This window comes from Onychomys torridus, chromosome 18 (assembly GCF_903995425.1).
Source record: "Onychomys torridus chromosome 18, mOncTor1.1, whole genome shotgun sequence".
In the NCBI taxonomy this organism is placed as follows: Eukaryota; Metazoa; Chordata; class Mammalia; order Rodentia; family Cricetidae; genus Onychomys; species Onychomys torridus.
Window position 1 is genome coordinate 7307941 of NC_050460.1, and position 19262 is coordinate 7327202.

A 19262-nucleotide genomic window follows, 5' to 3' on the forward strand; every position below is an offset into this window, starting at 1 on the left:
CTAGATGCGGTCTCTGTTTATCCCACCTGCCACGTGTCCTGGAAGGTGATTAACACGGGCTCTACCAAGACTCCATTGCTCTGACATTTCTAGTTGGCAGCAGCAAGAGATTCCGTCCCCATGCGGCTCCCATTACTTCCACTCCGGTTGGCTGCATTCTGGCACTGAAGCCTACAGCTCTTGATTTTCTCCCCACACCTCCCCCTTTCTCATTCAGATAACAGCTCCAGCCCCAGGGAAGATGCAGAGCTCACACTATCTCATTTCTAAACTCTGCCTACATCTTCGTAAATAGCTCCCATGTTAAGCTCTTCACAAACTACGTTCTGGGCTGTTTCCCACCAGGGCCCCGATTGACACCGATTGACACCGATTGACACCGTGTGTGGTTAATGAGTGTCAGTTCAGACGAGCCGGAGCATGATATGTATGAGGAAATGGGAACAGATGGTGGAGGGCTTGTCTGCACTGGCCAGGAGTGAGTCCTGAGAGCACAGGAGCCTAGGATAAGGTTTGGAGTGGTGTACTTTAAGAAGACACTGGTAGCAGCACACAAAATGATTTCAACAACGGAGGTGGAGAGACTATAGTTAGATCACAAGAAGATAACCTATCATCACATTGGGAAGATCGGGAAGTCTGATGGCAGGCCGTGCTGGTAAAGATGGGAAGGTTCAGCACTCTCGAGCACCTGTAAAGTAACAAACCTCTTAGGAAAATTACTGATGTCATATTGCAGATGCTCATAGCCTTTGATGTGGTGATTTCCACTCTAGGTACTTAGCCTACAGCGAGAAAGGCACATTGCTGAGTCATTTCTACACAAGGATATTCATTGACAACTTTTTGTTTGTTTCTTTTCAAGACAGCGTCTCTCTGTGTAGCCCTGGCTGTCCTGGAACTCTCTGTAGACCAGGGTGGCCTTGAACTCAGAGATCTTCCTGCCTCTGCCTCCGGAATGCTGGAATTAAATGTGTGCGCCATGGCCCTGCTGGTCACCTGCAAGATGTGGGTGTCATTGGTAGGATACTTGGAGCTGTTGGCTTACTGACAGCTTTGATGTTCATTAGACACTGATTGGTTCCCTGTGTAAACGAACACGGGATACTCATTAAAGAGCTGATATGTGCACTCATGTGAAAGACCTCCAAGTATAATGGTAACAAGGTAAGGGGTATATTTCCATTGGGACTCAGGAAAAAAAGGCTATTCAGTATAGCATGTTTATAAATGTATAGACAAAAATTAAAAAACATTAATTTTACACTAATCCTTTTTTCCCCTTTTATTGTTATGTATATGGGTGTTTTGCCTATATGTAAGCCTGCACACACTTGCAGGCAGTGCTCAGGGAGGCCAGAAGAGGACGTCAAATGTCCCCAGCCACCACCCCTCCAGGACTGGAGTTACAGATGGTTGTAAGCTGCCATGTGGGTGCTGGGGATCCAGAGTCTCTAGAAAGAAAGATTGGCAATGATTCTTTTTCAGTATTGAAGTATGTTAATGGGGTGCTCACTAGACGGCTAAGTGTTCATCTGGTGGGGTTTACAGCCCCAGGCCTAAGATCTGAAATAGGTGGCACGAGGATCTGTGGGCTCACTCAGAGAGGCACAGCAAAGACAGCCAGCACTAATGGTTCAAACTCTTCTGTGGTCTCTCGCAACTTGCTGGTTTGTGGCTGGTGTGTTGGTAGATGCTTATAGTATCAGCACTTGGGGGATCAGGAGTTCCAGGGTAGCCTGGACTACATGAAACCCTGTCTGAAGGAAAAATAAGCTTAAAACCAAATGACAGATTTCTAAGATCTAAGGAATTTCAAGACATGTTCAGTGGTTTTGGTGTGAGTTCTTCTCTGCCCTATGTTAAGGTCAGGGGTATCTTCCTGTCTTTTAGTTTTTGACATGGGGGTCTCTGACAGAACCTACAGTCTTTTTTGCTAGACTGGCTGGCCACGAGCCTCCTGATCCTGTCTCCCTGTCCCCCAGGACTGGGGTTGAAGGACTAACACTTAACTTTCCATGGGTTTGGGTTTTGAACTCAGGTCCTCAAGCTTGCTATGCAAATACTCACTCCCCCCACCGAGCCATCTCCCCAGCCCCAATGTTTTATTTTTATTCCTGGTTTCCTTTTCCTAGTGGTAGTGGAGATCAAATCCAACCTACACAAGGACCTACCCAATGCCAGAACTTTTCTGAATGTGGTGAGTCTTCCTATAAAATGTCCAGTCTTCAAAGAATTGCAATGCCATTAGTGCATGCTACTGAAGTGTTGTTTCCTGCAGTGTATCCCTTGTAACCAGATGCACATGACTGAGACATTTATTACACCTGTGTCTGTTATCAGAGGCGTTTCTTCTGAGTAACTGACAGGATTATTAGTGTTCCACTCCAAGGCTAGTGGGTGAGAAAAGGAAAATCTGGCTCACTTCTTATCAAAGAACAGAGCTTCTGCCTTGAGCCCACTGGGCTCTGTCTCATGAGCTTGTCACCCTGTCAGATTTCACTGGCCCAGAAGCTACTTTAAGTCCTCTTTTGGAATGAGACAGAACATTTTATATATTTTAAACATAAGAATGTAAGGTATTTCAAGTATCTTCATCTTTGAGGAATTAAAAAAAAGGGGAGGCATGTTAAAATCTAAAAAACATGTCCCAAAACTAACTTCCAGGCCAGGTTGATGGTGCACACCTTTAGCCTCAGCACTGGGGAGAATGTCAAGGGATCTGAGGACAGCAAAGCCCAGGGCCAGGGCCCCTAGTGAGCCTGTCTCAAAAACACAATCAAAGTGAAGTCTGACATATAAGAATGCCGGCCAGTGGTTTCTAGAGCAGAAGACAAGGTAGTAACTGAGGGTGTTAAGCAGTGAGTGGAAAACTAAAACTCAGCAGGCTGTTTACCTCCATTCCTTCTGGATGACAGCTAGCAGGTGATTATGACTGAGAAGTTAACTGGCCTGTATTCAGAAGCCTGCCTTCCTACTCCATGCTCAGTAGTAGTCAACATGCTATTAAGATGAGTCCCTCTGGGAGTACAGCCTCAAGCTCCATCCCAGCATGGAGGAGACTCAAGTGGAGGTCTCCATGTTCTGAGGCCAGCCTACAGAGTAAGTGCCAGATCTGGGCTAGCATGGGGTCAAGGCTGCAGAGATGGTTCAGCACTGGCTGCCCTTCCAGGTGTCCTGAGTTCAATTCCCAGCACCCACATGGTGGCTCACAGCCATTGATAATGCGATCTGATGCCCTCTTCTATTGTGCAGGTATACATGCAGATAGTATATTCATATACATAAAACACATAAATAAATCTTTAAAAAGAAAAGTGGGGTCCACACTAGTCTCAAATTTCAGCAGCACATCATGTGTGCTGTGACCTTACACCAATTCCATGTTTTCTCATGTGAAACACTAACTGCTTCACAGTTTTGAAGGTTCAGTGACATAGGTGTACAAAAGGTATTCGAGGCTGGTGTGGTGTCAGAGGCAGCAACACGGGGAATCTCTGTGAGTTCCACACCAGCCAGGGCTGCAAAAAGAAAGAAAAGGGAAAAGGTAAGATGAAGGGGTGGTACATGTGGTGATTGTTTCAGTCTTAAAGTGGAGGGCTCATATGCCTCTCCGAGTCCACTCAAAACTTCAGGCCAGGAAGGAGTCTTCAAGGCCCCGCAGAGAACTACACTGGACAAACTTTTAGTGTGTGTGTGGGGGGGGGGGGGGTGAGCCCTATTAATGGAGCTTGTATGGGCTTGCTGCTTCCATTTAAACTGTCCACTGATGGAGTTCTCCTGACATCCCTTATTATTTATTGAAGACCTACTTTAGCACGCTCTGTGGCCAATTATAAGAACAGCAAATCCCTCAGAGCCCAACCATTCTGGCCATACTTCTTCCAACTGTCATATTCAAAGGAGGCAAGCAAATGTCATCCAAGTAGCAAAAGCCGGCTAGCTCTGTCATGAATTTAATAGAACTCACAAGTAGGGGAGTTTCCACAACTTCAAGCCCCTAATACCGCAAACACAAACAATGTGACAACACTAAGTAAACTGAACGGGACGTCACTGAGTGTGGCCAGTGCTCAGTCCCACTGGATGTCCCGCTCCGCTTCAGGGAGAATACTCCAATTTGGGGAGGGCACGTTTCGGGCCAGCCAGTTGAAATCGTCAACGTGGTCCCAGTTATTTCTGCTCCTATCTAAACCCGAGTCCTGGAAGTCCTTGTCGATCCCGAGGTAGCTCCAGGTGTAAGGGGCGAACTGGATGCCGCTGCAGTCCTCCACGATGGCCCTGCTGGTCACCTGCAAGAAAATTCGGGTGTCTTTGGTAGTGTGCACGCGGAGCTGTTGGCAAGCCACGGCCAGTATGCAATCACAACAGTCCTCCAGGAACACAGAAGTGGACACCGGGCCGCAGAGCACCTTGCAGCCACGGGCCTTTGCCAGCCGCAAGGTGTTGGGATTGCCACGCAGCCTGACGGTGCAGTTGCTCAGGTCGCTCAAAAGGATGTCGCGCTGGTGCAGCTCGTCGGCTCTCTTCTCCAAATCTTGGGACTCCAGGTTGGAGAAGCCACAGGCCCAGCTGAGCCCGGGAGCTCCCTCCTCCTTGGTCGAGGGCGGCGAAGGGGCCGCCGAAGCGACAGGTGCGGCGTCCACCTGGGCGGCCCCGGCGGCATCCTTCTTCCGCGCCTTGAAGGCGAAGCGCTTCTTGGGCTGCAGCTCCAGGCGCCGCTCGGTGAGGGTCGCCTGCAGCTGCGCCAGCGCCGCCTGGCCCTGCCGCAGGTCGTAGGCCGCGAGGAACAGAACCGAGTCGTTCAGGAGTCTGCGCAGCCCCTGCAGCCGGTTGGCCGCCTCTTCCAGCCGCTCGGCCGACGCCTCGCCCCGCAGCAGCTCCTCGGCCGCCGCGCGCTCCCGGGCGAAGGCGGCGGCGAAGAAGCCGCTCTTCTCCCCCTCCACCTCCTGGTCCTGCCGCTTCTGCTTGCGCCTCTCCACCTCCAGCTGCCGCTCCTGCTCGCGCCTCTGGATTCGCTCGGGCACCAGGCTCAGGTCCCGCGGGGACGCAGCGGCACCGTCGCCCAGAGCCGCGGAGCAGTCCACGCCCTCCATCTTGACTCCGGGATTCCTTACCGGCCGCTTTTCCTCCCGGCGCCCTCCGCAAGGCCTCCCACCAACGCGCCCTGTGATTGGTCCGCCGCGATGACGTCAGATCCCGCCATCTCCTCTTCGCCTATTGGTTTCCTCGCGCTGGAGGGGCGGGGAGGAGGGCGGGGCTGGCTGACAGGAGGGGGTGGGGAGACAAAGGTCCTGGTGGATGGGTGGGGTGGGAGGCAGGCGGGTGAAGCTTTTTTTTTTTTTTCTTCTTAAAGGGGCAGGACTTATATCCGGGATTGTGGGGTGAGTTGCAGCAGCGGCAGCTGCACATGTGGGTTTGTTTATAAGAACAAGGTTAGAAACTCGCAGGCCTCCCCCTCCCCCCAGCTCCTCCCTACTACCCCCTAACAGGCCGGAGATCTGCTGCAGGGTGGTGGGGAGGAATGTGTGCTTGTGGTGGCGGTGGGGACAGGTAGTGCGAGAAAGATGGAGGGGGGGTTATTGCACCTCCCGGGCCGCGCCGGAGGAAGCTGCAGCTGGAACAGCTGGCCAGGGAGCCGCTTGCATGCCTCTGGTTTTTTCTTCTTCCTTTTTTTTTCTTTCCCTTTTCCCTTCCACCACTTCTTTGCTCAACCGGTCCCTGCCGCCCCGGTAACCCTCATCCTTCCTGCCCTCCCCCATCCACTGCAGCTCCGCGCGGCCTGGGGGCGCCTGGGTCCCCGTGGACAGTTATTGGGGCGGGAAGAAGGCGCGAAGCACCGCTATGAAAGAGACTGGGTTCCTCGCTGGAGCGGGTTCCGGGGCCCCTGGGGGAGTCTAAAAGCAGATTATTATTAATATTATTATTATTAGCCAATTGCTGCAGTCGGAGGGGGGCGGGGGAGGATGACATGCCACCCCCACCCTCTTTCTCCCGGGTGCGGTGGCGGCCACTCCCTGCGCAGCTGGCGGCCGCTGGCCGCGCGGGGCTGAGACCCCAGGCCCGGCGCCTCGCCTCTCCCTGGAGGGCCGACGGTCTTTCGGAGGGCGATGGGGGAACGGTACATTATTTCTAGAGGTGGTGGGAGGGATTTGTCACCGGAAGTGAACGAGCCTAGCCTAAAGTCCGGACCAACCCGAGGTGCGAGTGGGCAGCCAAGACCCAAGACCGCGCAGTGTCTGGCAGAAGCCCAAGGCGGCGGCCGCCGAGCACCGGGGTGGCGTCCTCGCATGCTGCCTTCAGCCACCCGGCCTTCGGGACCCGGGCAGCCATGCAGTCCTCGGTTTCAGCCCCATCTCCACCCTAGTTACCAACCTCCATTTTTGTTCTTTTAATTGGGATTTTTTTAACTGCCAAAAAAACTCACTTGAAATTTAACCCATAGACCTGCGTATTCTGCAGAGGAAGATGGGAGGGAACGAGAGCCGTTCAATTCAGTTGGAAATAAGACTTGAGTTCCAAGCCTCACACCCCACTCGCCTCCTTTCCTAACCATTTAAAAAAAAAAAAAAATCCAAACCTCAAGCACAAATTCTTGGTTGAAGAGAGAGCCTTCCTCTTCCGAGTCAAGACTGAGTGGGTCACTGGGTGGCGAATTCCAGGCAAGGTGGAGGGCAGATGTAACGGAGCGCCAGCGCCGACAGAAAAGAAAAGCCAATGGTCACTTAGGCTAGCCGTGCAGGATCCTTGTTTTTGTTAGTTTTGTTTCCTGGGCAAGATAGGTGAGGCTTTTGTTTTCTACTTTTTTAAAGCAATATTATTTCACGAAAGTATGAATTTGAGACTATTGAAATTAGCTGATGACTTTGTTCAGGTTTCCTAGAGGAATGCTTCCTGGAGTCGCTGCTTTCTTTCATGATAGATTGTTTTTTAGATTTATGTATTTGTGCTGTGTGTATATGTGTTCTGTGTGCCCTATGAGTGTGCAGTGTTCGTGGAGGCCAGAAGAGGGCGTCAGATCCCTGGAACTGGAGTTAATCGGCAGTTAATGAGCTGCTATGTAGGTTCTGGGAAGGAGTTCTTAGGAAAGGGCCCAGAGTGCACCTAACCACTGAGCCATCTCTCCAGCCCCAGTTGAAAGATAGATTTAGACTACGAAGATTAAAAGAAGACTGATTTTGCTACAGGAAATAGCAACAACCTGATGTGTTTTGCTTAAGGTTCCCAGTATGGGAGCCTGTTCCATTCTAATTAAGAAAGCTGGTGGTGAAGGGTGTCTTGAGCTTGGAGTGTGGGCTATCAGCTATGGTGAGTCCATCAGTGGTTCTAAGTGTGGACTATATGCGTATAATACTATATTCAGTATTGCGTTTCTGCCTATGGACAGGTTTTTGCAGCCTGCTTGACAGGAAGGTGCTGAAAATTGTCTGCTGTTTAGCATAACGTTTAAGTACAAAAGGACAAAGATGGAGAGTCATGCAATTGACTCAGTGTGTTGGGGACAGTTTTTAAAGACTGGTGTGGGGCCTGAGAGAGGTCGATTTGAGGTTGCCTTGGAGCACTGGGATGAGGTTTTCTATTGCCGGGCTGGAGTAGGTGGCCAAGGCAGTTGTCAAGCTAGGTGTCTGGTTTCTGAGTTAAAAACCATAGGAAGGCTGCTAAATGCTGACATTGCCAGACTGTGCCGCATCCTCATTCTAACATTTGAGGGCAGTGGATTGAGAATGTGTCCCTAATAGAATCCCGGCTCGTCAGAGGTAAGTGCCTGCCCTGTTGGAAGGAGGGGGGTTGCAGGAGTAAGAAGACAGTATAGAAACCACAGTGTTAACTCTGTGCACCTCTCAGGGAGAGGCTGGGGATCTTTCCGGTGTCTTGCGAAGTGAAAAGGGATATGGAATTTAACTTTTTTTTTTTTTTTAAGTTTTTTGAGACAGGGTTTCTCTGTGTATCCCTGGCTGGCCTGGAACTTTTTCTGTAGACCAGGCTGGCCTGGAACACACAGAGATCGCCTGCCTCTGCCTCCTGCTGGGATTGCAGGTGTGCGCCACCACCACCTGGTGGACTTTTATTTAATTGTTTTATTTCTTTATGGGGTGGGAGTGGGACACACACATATACACACCACACCATGAGTATGGACGTCAGAGCACAGCACACCGTGGGTATGGGGGTCAGAGCACACCACACCGTGGGTTTGGGGGTCAGAGCACACCACACCGTGGGTTTGGGGGTCAGAGCACACCACACTGTGGGTTTTGGGGGTCAGAGCACACCACACCGTGGGTTGGGGGTCAGAGCACAGCACACCATTGGTATGGACGTCAGAGCACACCACACCGTGGGTTTGGGGGTCAGAGCACACCACACCGTGGGTTTGGGGGTCAGAGCACAGCACACCATTGGTATGGACGTCAGAGCACACCACACCGTGGGTATGGGGGTCAGAGCACAGCACACCGTGGGTATGGGGGTCAGAGCACAGCACACCGTGGGTATGGGGGTCAGAGCACACCACACCGTGGGTATGGGGGTCAGAGCACACCACACCGTGGTTATGGAGGTCAGAGCACACCACACCGTGGGTATGGGGGTCAGAGCACACCACACCGTGGGTATGGGGGTCAGAGCACACCACACCGTGGGTATGGGGGTCAGAGCACAGCTCTCAGGAGCTGGTCTCTATTTCTATCTTTAGGCTCAGGCTTTAGGTAACTAACACTTGACCAGTTCAGCAACCTTGTCTGTCTAACTTTAACTTATATTTAACAATGGTTTGGATATTTTTATGGTTCTCTATGCTAGGTTTACTTTTTTGTTTTTTAGATTTTTTTCTTTCTTTTATTATGTATATGAGTGTTTGGCCTGCACGTGTGTGTACCATGTGAATGCAGTACCCACCAGAAGAGGATGTTGGATCCCCTGGAACTGGAATTACATATGGTTGTGAGCTGCTTTGTGGGTGCTGGGAATTGAACCCAGGTCCTCTATAAAAGCAACATGTGCTCTAACCACTGAGCCACCTCTCCAGTTCCTGCTTGATCTTATAATGCCTTAAGAGTGAATCATGTACCAGGCTTGTGGTTCATGCTTGGAATCCCAGCACTCAGGAAGCAGAAGCAGTAGGGTCAAGAATCCCAGGCTAGCCTGGGCTACATAGCAAGAGCCTGCCTTTTAAGAAGAAAAAGATCATATATTATAGTTATATGCCTCGAGAAACAAATAAGCAAATGGTGAAAGGAGCTTTGGTGTGTGCCTGGACAGTGCAGGAATGTGGCCTATTGAGGGAGCCTTGGTGTGTCCCTGGACAGTGCAGGAATGTGGCCTATTGAGGGAGCCTTGGTGTGTGCCTGGACAGTGCAGGAATGTGGCCTATTGAGGGAGCCTTGGTGTGTCCCTGGGACAGTGCAGGAATGTGGCCTATTGAGGGAGCCTTTGGTGTGTGCCTGGACAGTGCAGGAATGTGGCCTATTGAGGGAGCCTTGGTGTGTGCCTGGACAGTGCAGGAATGTGGCTTCTTGCTGTTCAGTGGGATATATCAGGGATGCTGGGCAGAGAGCAGAAGCCAGATGCACCAAGGTGGATCTGAACCCTGCTTTCTAATGATATCTTGCCAGAGGGGACATTCACCTGTTCCTCTTTCAGCAAGTAAGCTATGCGTGGGTATGGGTTGTGAAGTGTTCTCTGAAGAGATCTATTCCTCTCTTATCAGAGGGGAGGCCAATTTTCCCACCTCTAATGCTGACTTTTCTGACACAGAGACAATAGAAGACATCTCTGAGGGTATGTCCCGTTCTTAAAAGGCTCCATACTCATCGGGAGGTATAACAGCCACTTCCTCTGCCTCTGCTCCTGGCCCTCTCCTCCCCTGGACACTCATTACACTAAGGAACTTTTCCCATTGTGTCTCAGGCAGACACCGCTCACTCACTTATCTAGTGCCTGTTTATCAGGACTGAGTGTGCTAGGGTGGGGAAATGGCTCAGTATGTGAAGTGTTTGCCAAGCAAGCCTGATGACAGCCTGAGGTGGATCTCAAGGCGCCCGGTAACGGTGGGAAGAGATACACTCCATAGAGTTGTCCTCTGACCGCCACATACAATACATTTAGAAAAAGAAGGGAAGGAAGGAAAGGAAAAGGAACTACGCCCAGTACTGACCCAGGGAGACCCCAAGGCTGCTAACGTTATAAAGACACACACTCCATGGGACTGGAGAAGTGGCTCCCTGGTTAAGAGTGCTTGCTGCTCTTCCGGAGGACCCGAGTTCAGCTCCCACCATCCATGTCAGGTGGCTCACAACCACCTGTCTCTCCAGTTCCAGGGGATCCAATGCCCTCTGCAGCCTGCACTTGTGTGTGTGTGCGTGTGTGTGTGCGTGTGTGTGTGTGCGTGTGTGTGCGCGCGTGTGTGTGTGTGTGTGTGTGTGTGCGTGTGTGTGTGTGTGTGTGTGTGCGCGCATGTGTATGTGTGTGTGTGCGTGCGTGTGTGTGTGTGTGTGTGTGTGTGTGCGCGCGCGTGCGTGTGTGTGTGTGTGTGTGTGTGTGTGTGTGTAGGCACACACACATAAATAAAAAAATAAGAGAGATGCACAGTCAGGGGCCGAGAGCCTGGGAAATAATCACAAAGACTTAAAAGAAGGAGGAGTGTCAGCTGGCAGCTCTTTGTCTAGGGAGGAGAAGGAGGAGGAATAAAAGCCAGTGAGGGCTTTGTTCTTTTCGATTGTGTGTGTGGAGGCTGGAGGGAAGGATTCAAGGGAGAGAACTGTAGCAGAAAAGAGATAAACCATAGGCATGCAGTATAAGGGCCGTCCTTGAAGGCTGGAGGGTGAGGGCCAAACACAGGTGCAAAGATCCACTGTGGGAGAAGGAACAATGCTTCTTGACTGCAGAGTAGGTTTTTGTTTTAATTTTAAAAATTATTTTATGTGCATGAATATTTTGCCTGCATTTACATATGTGTACTGCATATGTGCAGAGCCTGTAGTGACCAGAAGAGGGTGCCAGGTCCCCTGGAACCTGAGTTAGACAGTTGTGAGCTGTTTTGTGGGTGCTGGGAATAAAACCAGGGGTCCTTGCTGGGCAGTGGTGGGGCACACCTTAATCCCAGCACTCAGGAGGTAGAGACAGGCAGATCTCTGTGAGTTCAAGGCCAGCCTGGTCTACAGAGTGAGACCCAGGACAGCCAGGGCTACACAGAGAAACCCTGGTACTCTTAATGCTGAGCCATCTCGAAAACCCAGAGTAGGGCCTGGACTTCTTGTTTGGTTGGTTTTGGAGGAGACCAGGATTTGAACTCAGGTCTTTGCACATGCTAGGCCACTGCTCTGCTGCTGCAGCCCAAGCACTGGGGGTACAGGCACGTGCCACTGCACCCACAAACCCACTGCTTTCTTTGTCATTTTTTAAAATAGAGAGAGAGAACATATGTGTGTTTCTGTGTGTCTGTGAGTATGAATGTCTGTGTCTGTGTCTGTGAATCTGTGTGTGTGTGTGTGTGTGTGTGTGTGTGTCTGTGTGTTTGAATGCAGGCAAGTGTATAAAGGAGAAAGGGCAACTTTTGAGAACAGGGTCTCTCTTTCCACCTTGTTTATTTATTATTATTATTGTTGTTATTATTATTGTTATTATTTTTTTTATAATTTGCCTGCATGTATATATCTGTGTACCATGTATGTGCCTGGTAGCCATGGAGGCACAAAGAGGTGTTGGATCCCCTGGAGTTCCAGATGGCTGTGGAGAGACACCACATGGGTGCTAGGAATCTAACCCAGGATCTCTCCAAGAGCAGCATACGCTCTTAACCATGGAGCCATCTTTCCAGCCCTGTATTTTTATTTATTTATTTTTATTTTATTCATATTTTGGTTTTTAAAAAGGGTTTTTCTGTATAGCCCTCACTGCCCTGGAATTTGCTATGTAGACCAGGCTGGCCTCAGGGATCCACCTGCCTCTGCCTCCTAAGTGCTGGGATTAAAGGTGTGCACCACCACCACCCAACTTTATTTTTTAAATTTGTGTGTATGTGTGTGTGTGTGTGTGTGTGTGTGTGTGCCATGAGTGTGCGTAGGTATCCTCAGAGGTCAGAGAGTGTCAGATCCCAACGTGGGTGCTGGGTACTGAACTCAGGTCCTCTGAAAGAGCAGCAGGCACTCTTAACCACTGAGCCATCTCTCTAGCTCCCATTTTCATTTGTCAATTTTTTTAACTTCAGTTTTACATTGTGTGTGTGTGTGTGTGTGTGTGTATGTGTGTATGTGTGTGTGTGTATATGTGTGTGTGTGTATATGTGTGTGTGTATGTGTGTGTGTGTATATGTGTGTGTGTATGTGTGTGTGTGTATATATGTGTGTGTGTGTATGTGTGTGTGTGTATATGTGTGTGTGTATGTGTGTGTGTGTATATATATGCGTGTGTATGTATATGTGTGTGTGTGTGTGTGTCTGTGTGTGTGTCTGTGTGTGTGTACAGGTGTGGAGGGCAGAGGACAACTTGTGGGGTCAGTTCTTTACTTGCACTATATGGGTTCCAGAGATCACACTCAGGTTGTCAGGCTTGAGGGCAAGTGCCTTTACACACTGCCAGCTGCACCTTGCTTGGGGACAGTGTTTCAGACATGCTGATGAACCCATGAGCTTCCAGGGCAACTTTCCTGTCTCCACCTTCTGTCTAACCTTGAGGGTACCCAGAGTACAGATGCAAACCACCACATCCCACTTTTTGTGGATCCCAGGTTTCCAGGTGTATATGGCAAGTGCCTTTCCCTGCTGTGGCCTCCTCGCTGGCCTCCTCCCTGGCCTCCTGTAGCTCTTTGTGGCCTGAACATTCTGCTACTGCTGTTCTCTCAGTTTGGTTTCAAAGAACCAGAGGTCCCTGATGGACCGACCTCTTGTCTCCTTCTCAGACTTCCTCTGCCGTCCCTTTAGAAACCTGTAGGACAGAATTCCCCCTATGTTCTGACCCCCTTCTTGTCGGTCTCTCTCCTCATTGGGCAAGCTTACCTTTTCCAGGGAGCTAACCCGTTCTCAAGTCCTAAGATTTGAATCAAGGCCGTCTGGCTCCTGCATCCAGGCTGTCAACATTGCCTGTCTAGTTCCAATGCCACATCTGGTTATGCTGCCACCATACAGGACACTAGAGTCACCCGCAGCACCTCCTCTCTCCCAGCTCCACCCAGGCTGCAAGTCCTGTCCATTTTTACCTCTGTCTCTCTGCCTCTCTGCTCTGGCTCCCTCTCCCCATCCTGTGCCTCAGCTCCCTCTGCTCTTTCTCTGGTCTTCCCTATGTTGCCCTGAATGCCTGAAGTCCCCATGCTACTTAAAAAGTCTGCTGGCGTATTGTTCATAGTGTCCAGCCTCATGTGGCCATGAGGCCTTTCGTAAGCTGCCAGCAGTGTGCCCCCCAGCCTCGTTTACCACCACTGCCTCTAGCCATACCGAACTCCTCCTTTGCCCCGTGCGCCACATCCATGTATTTCCAGCACTTTTGAAATCATTGCTGACTGTACACTGGCCACCCTGCTAGACATGCAAGTGTAGGGGGACACGGAGACGGGGCTCCTACAGAACATATGAGCTAGCAGAGAAACGTAATCGGCGTGGTGTGAGGTGGGCTAACTGGGTGAAAGGAGAAACCGGGTTGTTTACTCCTCTCCTTTTCTTTTGGCAAATATTTCATTCCAGTGCTGGGTGCCGGGAATAGAGCAGTGGACAAGGGAGGTCATGAGGTCTGGCTTCACGGCCCAAAGTGGAAAGCAAGCTTGAGTGTTCCTAGCCACAGACATAGCAAGTGCAGGGAACCTAGATCTGCGGGAAAGACGAGCCTGACCAGAGCAGCATTCTTAGCTCTGCTGTGTCATATGGTGACTAAATGACGTCATGGTGCATCACATGGTGACTTAATGACATAGTGCATCACATGATGACATCATGGTGCATCACATGAGGACTTGATGACATCATGGTGACTTAATGACATCATGGTACATCACATGATGACTTAATGACATCATGATGACTTAATGACATCATGGCACATCACATGATGACTTAATGACATCATGGTGACTTGATGACATCACGGTGCATCACATGATGATTTGATAACATCATGGTGCATCACATGGTGACTTGATGACATCACGGTGCATCACATGGTGACTTGATGACATCATGGTGTATCACTTGATGACATCATGGTGCATCACATGGTGACTTGATGACATCATGGTGACTTGATGACATCATGGTGCATCACATGGTGACTCGATGACATCATGGTGACTTGATGACATCATGGTGCATCACATGGTGACTCGATGACATCATGGTGACTTGATGACATCACGGTGTATCACATGATGACTTAATGACATCATGGTGCATCACATGATGACTTAATGACATCATGGTGACTTGATGACATCACGGTGCATCACATGGTGACTTAATGACATCATGGTGCATCACATGGTGACTTAATGACATCACGGTGCATCACATGGTGACTTGATGACATCATGGTGCATCACATGGTGACTTAATGACATCACGGTGCATCACATGGTGACTTGATGACATCATGGTGCATCACATGATGATTTAATGACATCATGGTGCATCACATGATGATTTAATGACATCATGGTGCATCACATGGTGACTTGATGACATCACGGGGCATCACATGGTGACTTGATGACATCACGGTGCATCACATGGTGATTTGATGACATCACGGTGCATCACATGGTGACTTGATGACATCATGATGCCAGATCTTTCCCTGGGGAAATTAAACCTGAACCTTTTGGAGTGAGGCCTGGGCATGTTAGTATTGCTAAGGACTAAAGCCAGGATCTTGTACATGGCAGACAAATGTTCTACTATGGAGCTACAGTCCCCATGCGTCAATGGTTTTGAGACAAGATCTCCTATAGCCCAGGCTGCCTTCAAACTTGCTGTGTAGCACAGGCTGGCTATGAATTCCTCATCCCAGGATTACAGATATGTACCACCACATCCAGCAGTGCACAGTGCTCCTCAGGATTCTAAGTTCCCTACCCCAAAGTGGAGATCAGAGACAAGGTTTGGGAGGTGAGCAGAGTCCCACCACCATGGGTCTTATAAACCACTGGAGAGACTGCACTTCATCTTGAAGGTGCTGGAGCCCTTGGAGGGATTCGGCTGGTAATAAAAGCTCCTCTGGTCTCCCCCTTTCTCCTCTTAACACAGGGTCAGCCTGGTAGCCCCAGGCAGCATGATTCAGGACTGAGCCAGAACAAACAGTTGTCAGTTCAGAGACTACTGCAGGAGCTGAGGGAATCGTGGGCGTGAGCAACAGATAGACGGAGGTGGGAACAAGGAAGAGACGGGATCGGAAGTGTCTGAGAACTAGAGGGACTAGATAGGACTTAGTGAGAACGGAAAGCTTCCACTTGTGGAGTTGCGTCTGTGAGAACCATGATGCTTGAAGCTGTGAATCAGGAGGCACAGGTTGTGAGAGAGCCAGCAGGTCCATGTTGGACACGCTTCCTATGTCTCTCTGCCTGAGACAGCTTGACTTATCTTCTCCACACAACAAGACATTTGCTTCCTACATGACCTGGCATGCACCTCCTTTCTGGGGAGGCTGTCTGTGTTCTGTGTGTCAGTGGTGAAGCCATTGTCTTATAGGTATCTTTCCCATGCATATGTGGTATGCATGCTTGCGTGTATACATGTCTGAATTGGTATGGTTGCATATGTGTGAGCATCTGCATTTGGATGTTGGCATCAGGCGTCTTCCTGGGTAGCTCTCCACCTTATTCTTTGAGGCAGGGTTTCTCAGTTGAACACAGAGCTTTCAGAAAGGGCTGGCTGGATTCCTGGCACCAGTTTTGAGATCTGGAATTACAGACAGGCTGACATGCCCACTCAGCAGACCCGGGTTCAATTTCCAGCACCCACAAGGTGGTTCACAGCTGTAACTCCAATTCCGAGGGCTCTAATACCCTCTGGTGTCCAAGGACACAAGGCAAACATGATGCAAAAACATATATAATAGCAAACACACATGCACATAAAATAAAATCAATTTGTTTGTTTGTTTGTTTGTTTGTTTCAAGGCAAGGTTTCTCTGTGGAGCCCTACCTGTCCTGGAACTCATTCTTAGTGTCTCTGCCTCCGAGTGCTAGGATTAAAGGTGTGTACCACATTGCCCGGCTGTGTTTCTTTTTATAGGTTATCATATGGAAACAGTTTGTGTCTGAAGCTTAATAGTAGAGCAGATCTTTTTTACCCTTAGTTCAAGCCCTCAGCACCTAAAGAAAGAGAAGGAGAGGGAAGAAGGGAGGGAGGGCTGAAAAGCAGTTCTGGGAGCTGTGCCTTGTGTGTTGTGGTGTGCAGACGTTCTGAAGTGGCTAAGAGAGCACCCTGTGTGTCAGTTAGTGATATAGCCAGCACTATAGAGTGTCCTGTCGAGGGGACCCACTCCTGCTGAGAGACGCCCTTTGAAGAGTAACTAAAGCTTGCTGACACAGGAGAAGCTGCTGGTTTTGGGGGGACAGTGACACAGGGGGTACAGGAATAGGGTGCAGCATGTCTGTGGTTTCTCTTTCCTAGGAGGCCCCACAGTGCCTATGATGCCTAGTAACTTGTGACTTGCCAAGGCACAAGTGTGGGCATCTCCATGGTGGGCTGTGTGAGAGGAGCATCATTTAGTGACTGAGGTCTTTCACACGTGTGTGTTTGTGACAGGACCCCATGGCCCAGGTTAGTCCAGACTCACTGTGTAGTTGAGGATAGTCTTGAACTCCTCCTCATCCTCCTGACTGCCTCTCCCTGGTGCTGGCATCATAGGTGTGAGCTTTACACTGGCGTCTGTGTGAACATGGCATGCCGTTTTTCCTACTCTTTGTCATGAGTTTTACTCCCTCAAGTGACAAAGATTTCACTTGAGTCTGAAGAACAAAGAGTGAATGAGGGTGGAAGTTTGGAGGAAGATGAAGCCAAGGACAACAGGTGACTCTCGACAAAAGTCTGATTCCTCAGGAGCCCAAAGCTGCTGCATGGTTTTCCTGGGCTTCCTGCGGGTAGCTTGAGAGGGTAGTCACTCCCTGCCATATTCTTTGTATGTGTGCATGTGTGTGCAGGCCAGAGGTCAGTATCGGGCGTCAGTCCTCAGGAACTGTCCACCTGGGTTTTGTTTATTTTCCCCCAAGGCTTAATTTTTGTTTTAAGTGAGTGTGTGTGTGTGTGTGTGTGTGTGTGTGTGTGTGTGTGTGTGCAGGTGCACACTGAGGCCAGGAGAGGGCATCAGATCCCCTGGAGGAGCTAGAGTTACAAGGAGTTAGTGACCAAGTGCTGGGACCTGAACTCAGGTCTTCTCCAAGAGTCATCTCTCCAGCCTTTTCCTTCCTCCCTCCCTCCCTCCCACCCTCCCTTCCTCCCTTCTTTCCTTTAATATTTACTGTGGTGGGGGGCACTCATGCAGAGGTCAGAGGACAACTTTCAGGAGTCAGTTCTGCCTCCCACCCTGTGGAGCTCGAATCTCTTGTTCCTGTTGCTGAGTACTTGATAGTTCTCCTGCCTCTGCCTCCCACCTGTCAGTAGAAGTGCCAGGATTATAGAGGTCTGCCTTTGGCCTCGGGGCTTTTCCCATTCTTTTACTTCTGTATATCTTAATCTCACTCTTACTCTGTGGCTGGCTGTGTGGCTGGGTGGCTGGCCCCTGGTGTCCTCCTCCTTGTCTGACTCCTAGATCTTCTTCTCCCAGATTTCTCCTTCTATGTATTTTCTCTGCCTGCCAGCCCCGCCTGTCCTTTCTCCTGCCTCACTGTTGGCCGTTCACGTCTTCATTAGACCATCAGGTGTTTTACACAGTCACGGTAACAGCTTCACAGAGTTCAACAAATGCAATATAAACAAAAGTAACACACCTGAAAATGATATTACACTAGAGCTGATTAATTAGTCTGGCCAGGGAGCCCCAGGGACCCTTTAACCACCTGTCAGTGCTGAAATGCTAAGCATACTCTTCCACTCTTGGCTTCTTAGGTGGGTCCTGGGAATTGAACCAAGATCCTTATGCTTGTATGCCGAGCTCTTTACTGTCTGCAATATCTCTCATCCACCCCATTTTTGTTGTTGCTCATTTGTTTTTGAGACAGGTTCTCCTCCAACTTGTAATCCTTCTGACTTTGCCTCCCAAGCACTAGGAGTCAGGTGAATCCTACCATATCATATTCTTGCTGCTTTTTTAGAATGTGGGGGAGCTAGCATTGGCCTGAGGCAGTATTAGTTTATTGCACAGGCTATGCAAGATATAGGTGTAGTGTATACAAATTTTCTTTTGTTTAACAAGGGGCAGAAACAGGGCTGGTGAGATGGCTCAGTGGGTAAGGGAGCTTGATGTCAAGCGTGGTGACATGAGTTCAGCTCCTAAAGCCACATGGTGAAAGGTGAAAACTAGAACCCATTCCCCAAAGTTACCGTCTGACCTGCACAGCACATGCAGGCATACACATGCACACACAGTGAATAGATGTTTAGTGAGAAAGAGGCAAAACCAAACGTTATAAGGGATGGCTGCTTCGTTTTTATTTACAATGCAAATACTTCTGTTTTGGCCAGGGTTTTCTAGAACAACAAAACTTATAGAATGAATATCTCTCTATATATATGTGGAACAGTATTTATTAGAATGACTTACAGGCTGTGGTCCAGCTAATCCAACAACAGCTGCCTATGAATTGAAGGTCCAAGAATCTAGTAGTTGTTCAGTTCACGAGGCTGGATGTCTCAGCTGGTCCTCCCAAAGAAGCAGGCTCTAATGCCAGTGAAGGAGTGGACTTCCTAGCAAGGTGAGAGCAAGCAGGGGAATAGCAAAGACTTCCTTCTTCCATGTCCTTAGACAGGCTTCCAGTGGAAGGTGTGGCCCAGACTAAAGATGGATCTTCCCACCTCAAAAGATCTGGATTAAAGTGAGTCTTCCCACTTCAAATAATTTAATTAAGGGAAAAAATCTCTCACAGGTGTGCCATTTGGGTGTTTTGTTGTTGTTGTTTGTTTGGTTTGGTTTTTTGTTTTTTGTTTTTCGAGACAGGGTTTCTCTGCATAGCTTTGCGCCTTTCCTGGGACTCACTTGGTGGCCCAGGCTGGCCTCGAACTCACAGAGATCCGCCTGCCTCTGCCTCCTGACTGCTGGGATTAAAGGCGTGCGCCACCACCGCCCGGCGCCATTTGGGTTTTAATTGGTTCCGGGTATAGTCCAGTTGGCGACCAGGAGCA

The 19262-nt window shown here is 49.6% G+C and overlaps 2 protein-coding genes across 2 annotated transcripts in view; one reads left to right on the forward strand and one right to left on the reverse strand.

Moving 5' to 3' along the window:
- Positions 1 to 3917: 3917 nt before the first annotated feature.
- On the reverse strand, positions 3918 to 5199 carry Tbcc (tubulin folding cofactor C). The gene has a single exon (XM_036167956.1). The coding sequence runs from the start codon at positions 5094 to 5096 to the stop codon at positions 4074 to 4076; it is 1023 nt and encodes a 340-aa protein (XP_036023849.1). The 5' UTR covers positions 5097 to 5199; the 3' UTR covers positions 3918 to 4073.
- Positions 5200 to 5361: 162 nt separating this feature from the next.
- The window catches only part of Bicral (BRD4 interacting chromatin remodeling complex associated protein like), a 91631-nt gene continuing 77730 nt past the window's right edge, over positions 5362 to 19262 (forward strand). Inside the window, exon 1 of the mRNA XM_036167953.1 lies at positions 5362 to 5384. The gene's annotated coding sequence lies outside the window, so the exon portion shown is untranslated. The remainder of the gene's footprint in view (positions 5385 to 19262) is intronic.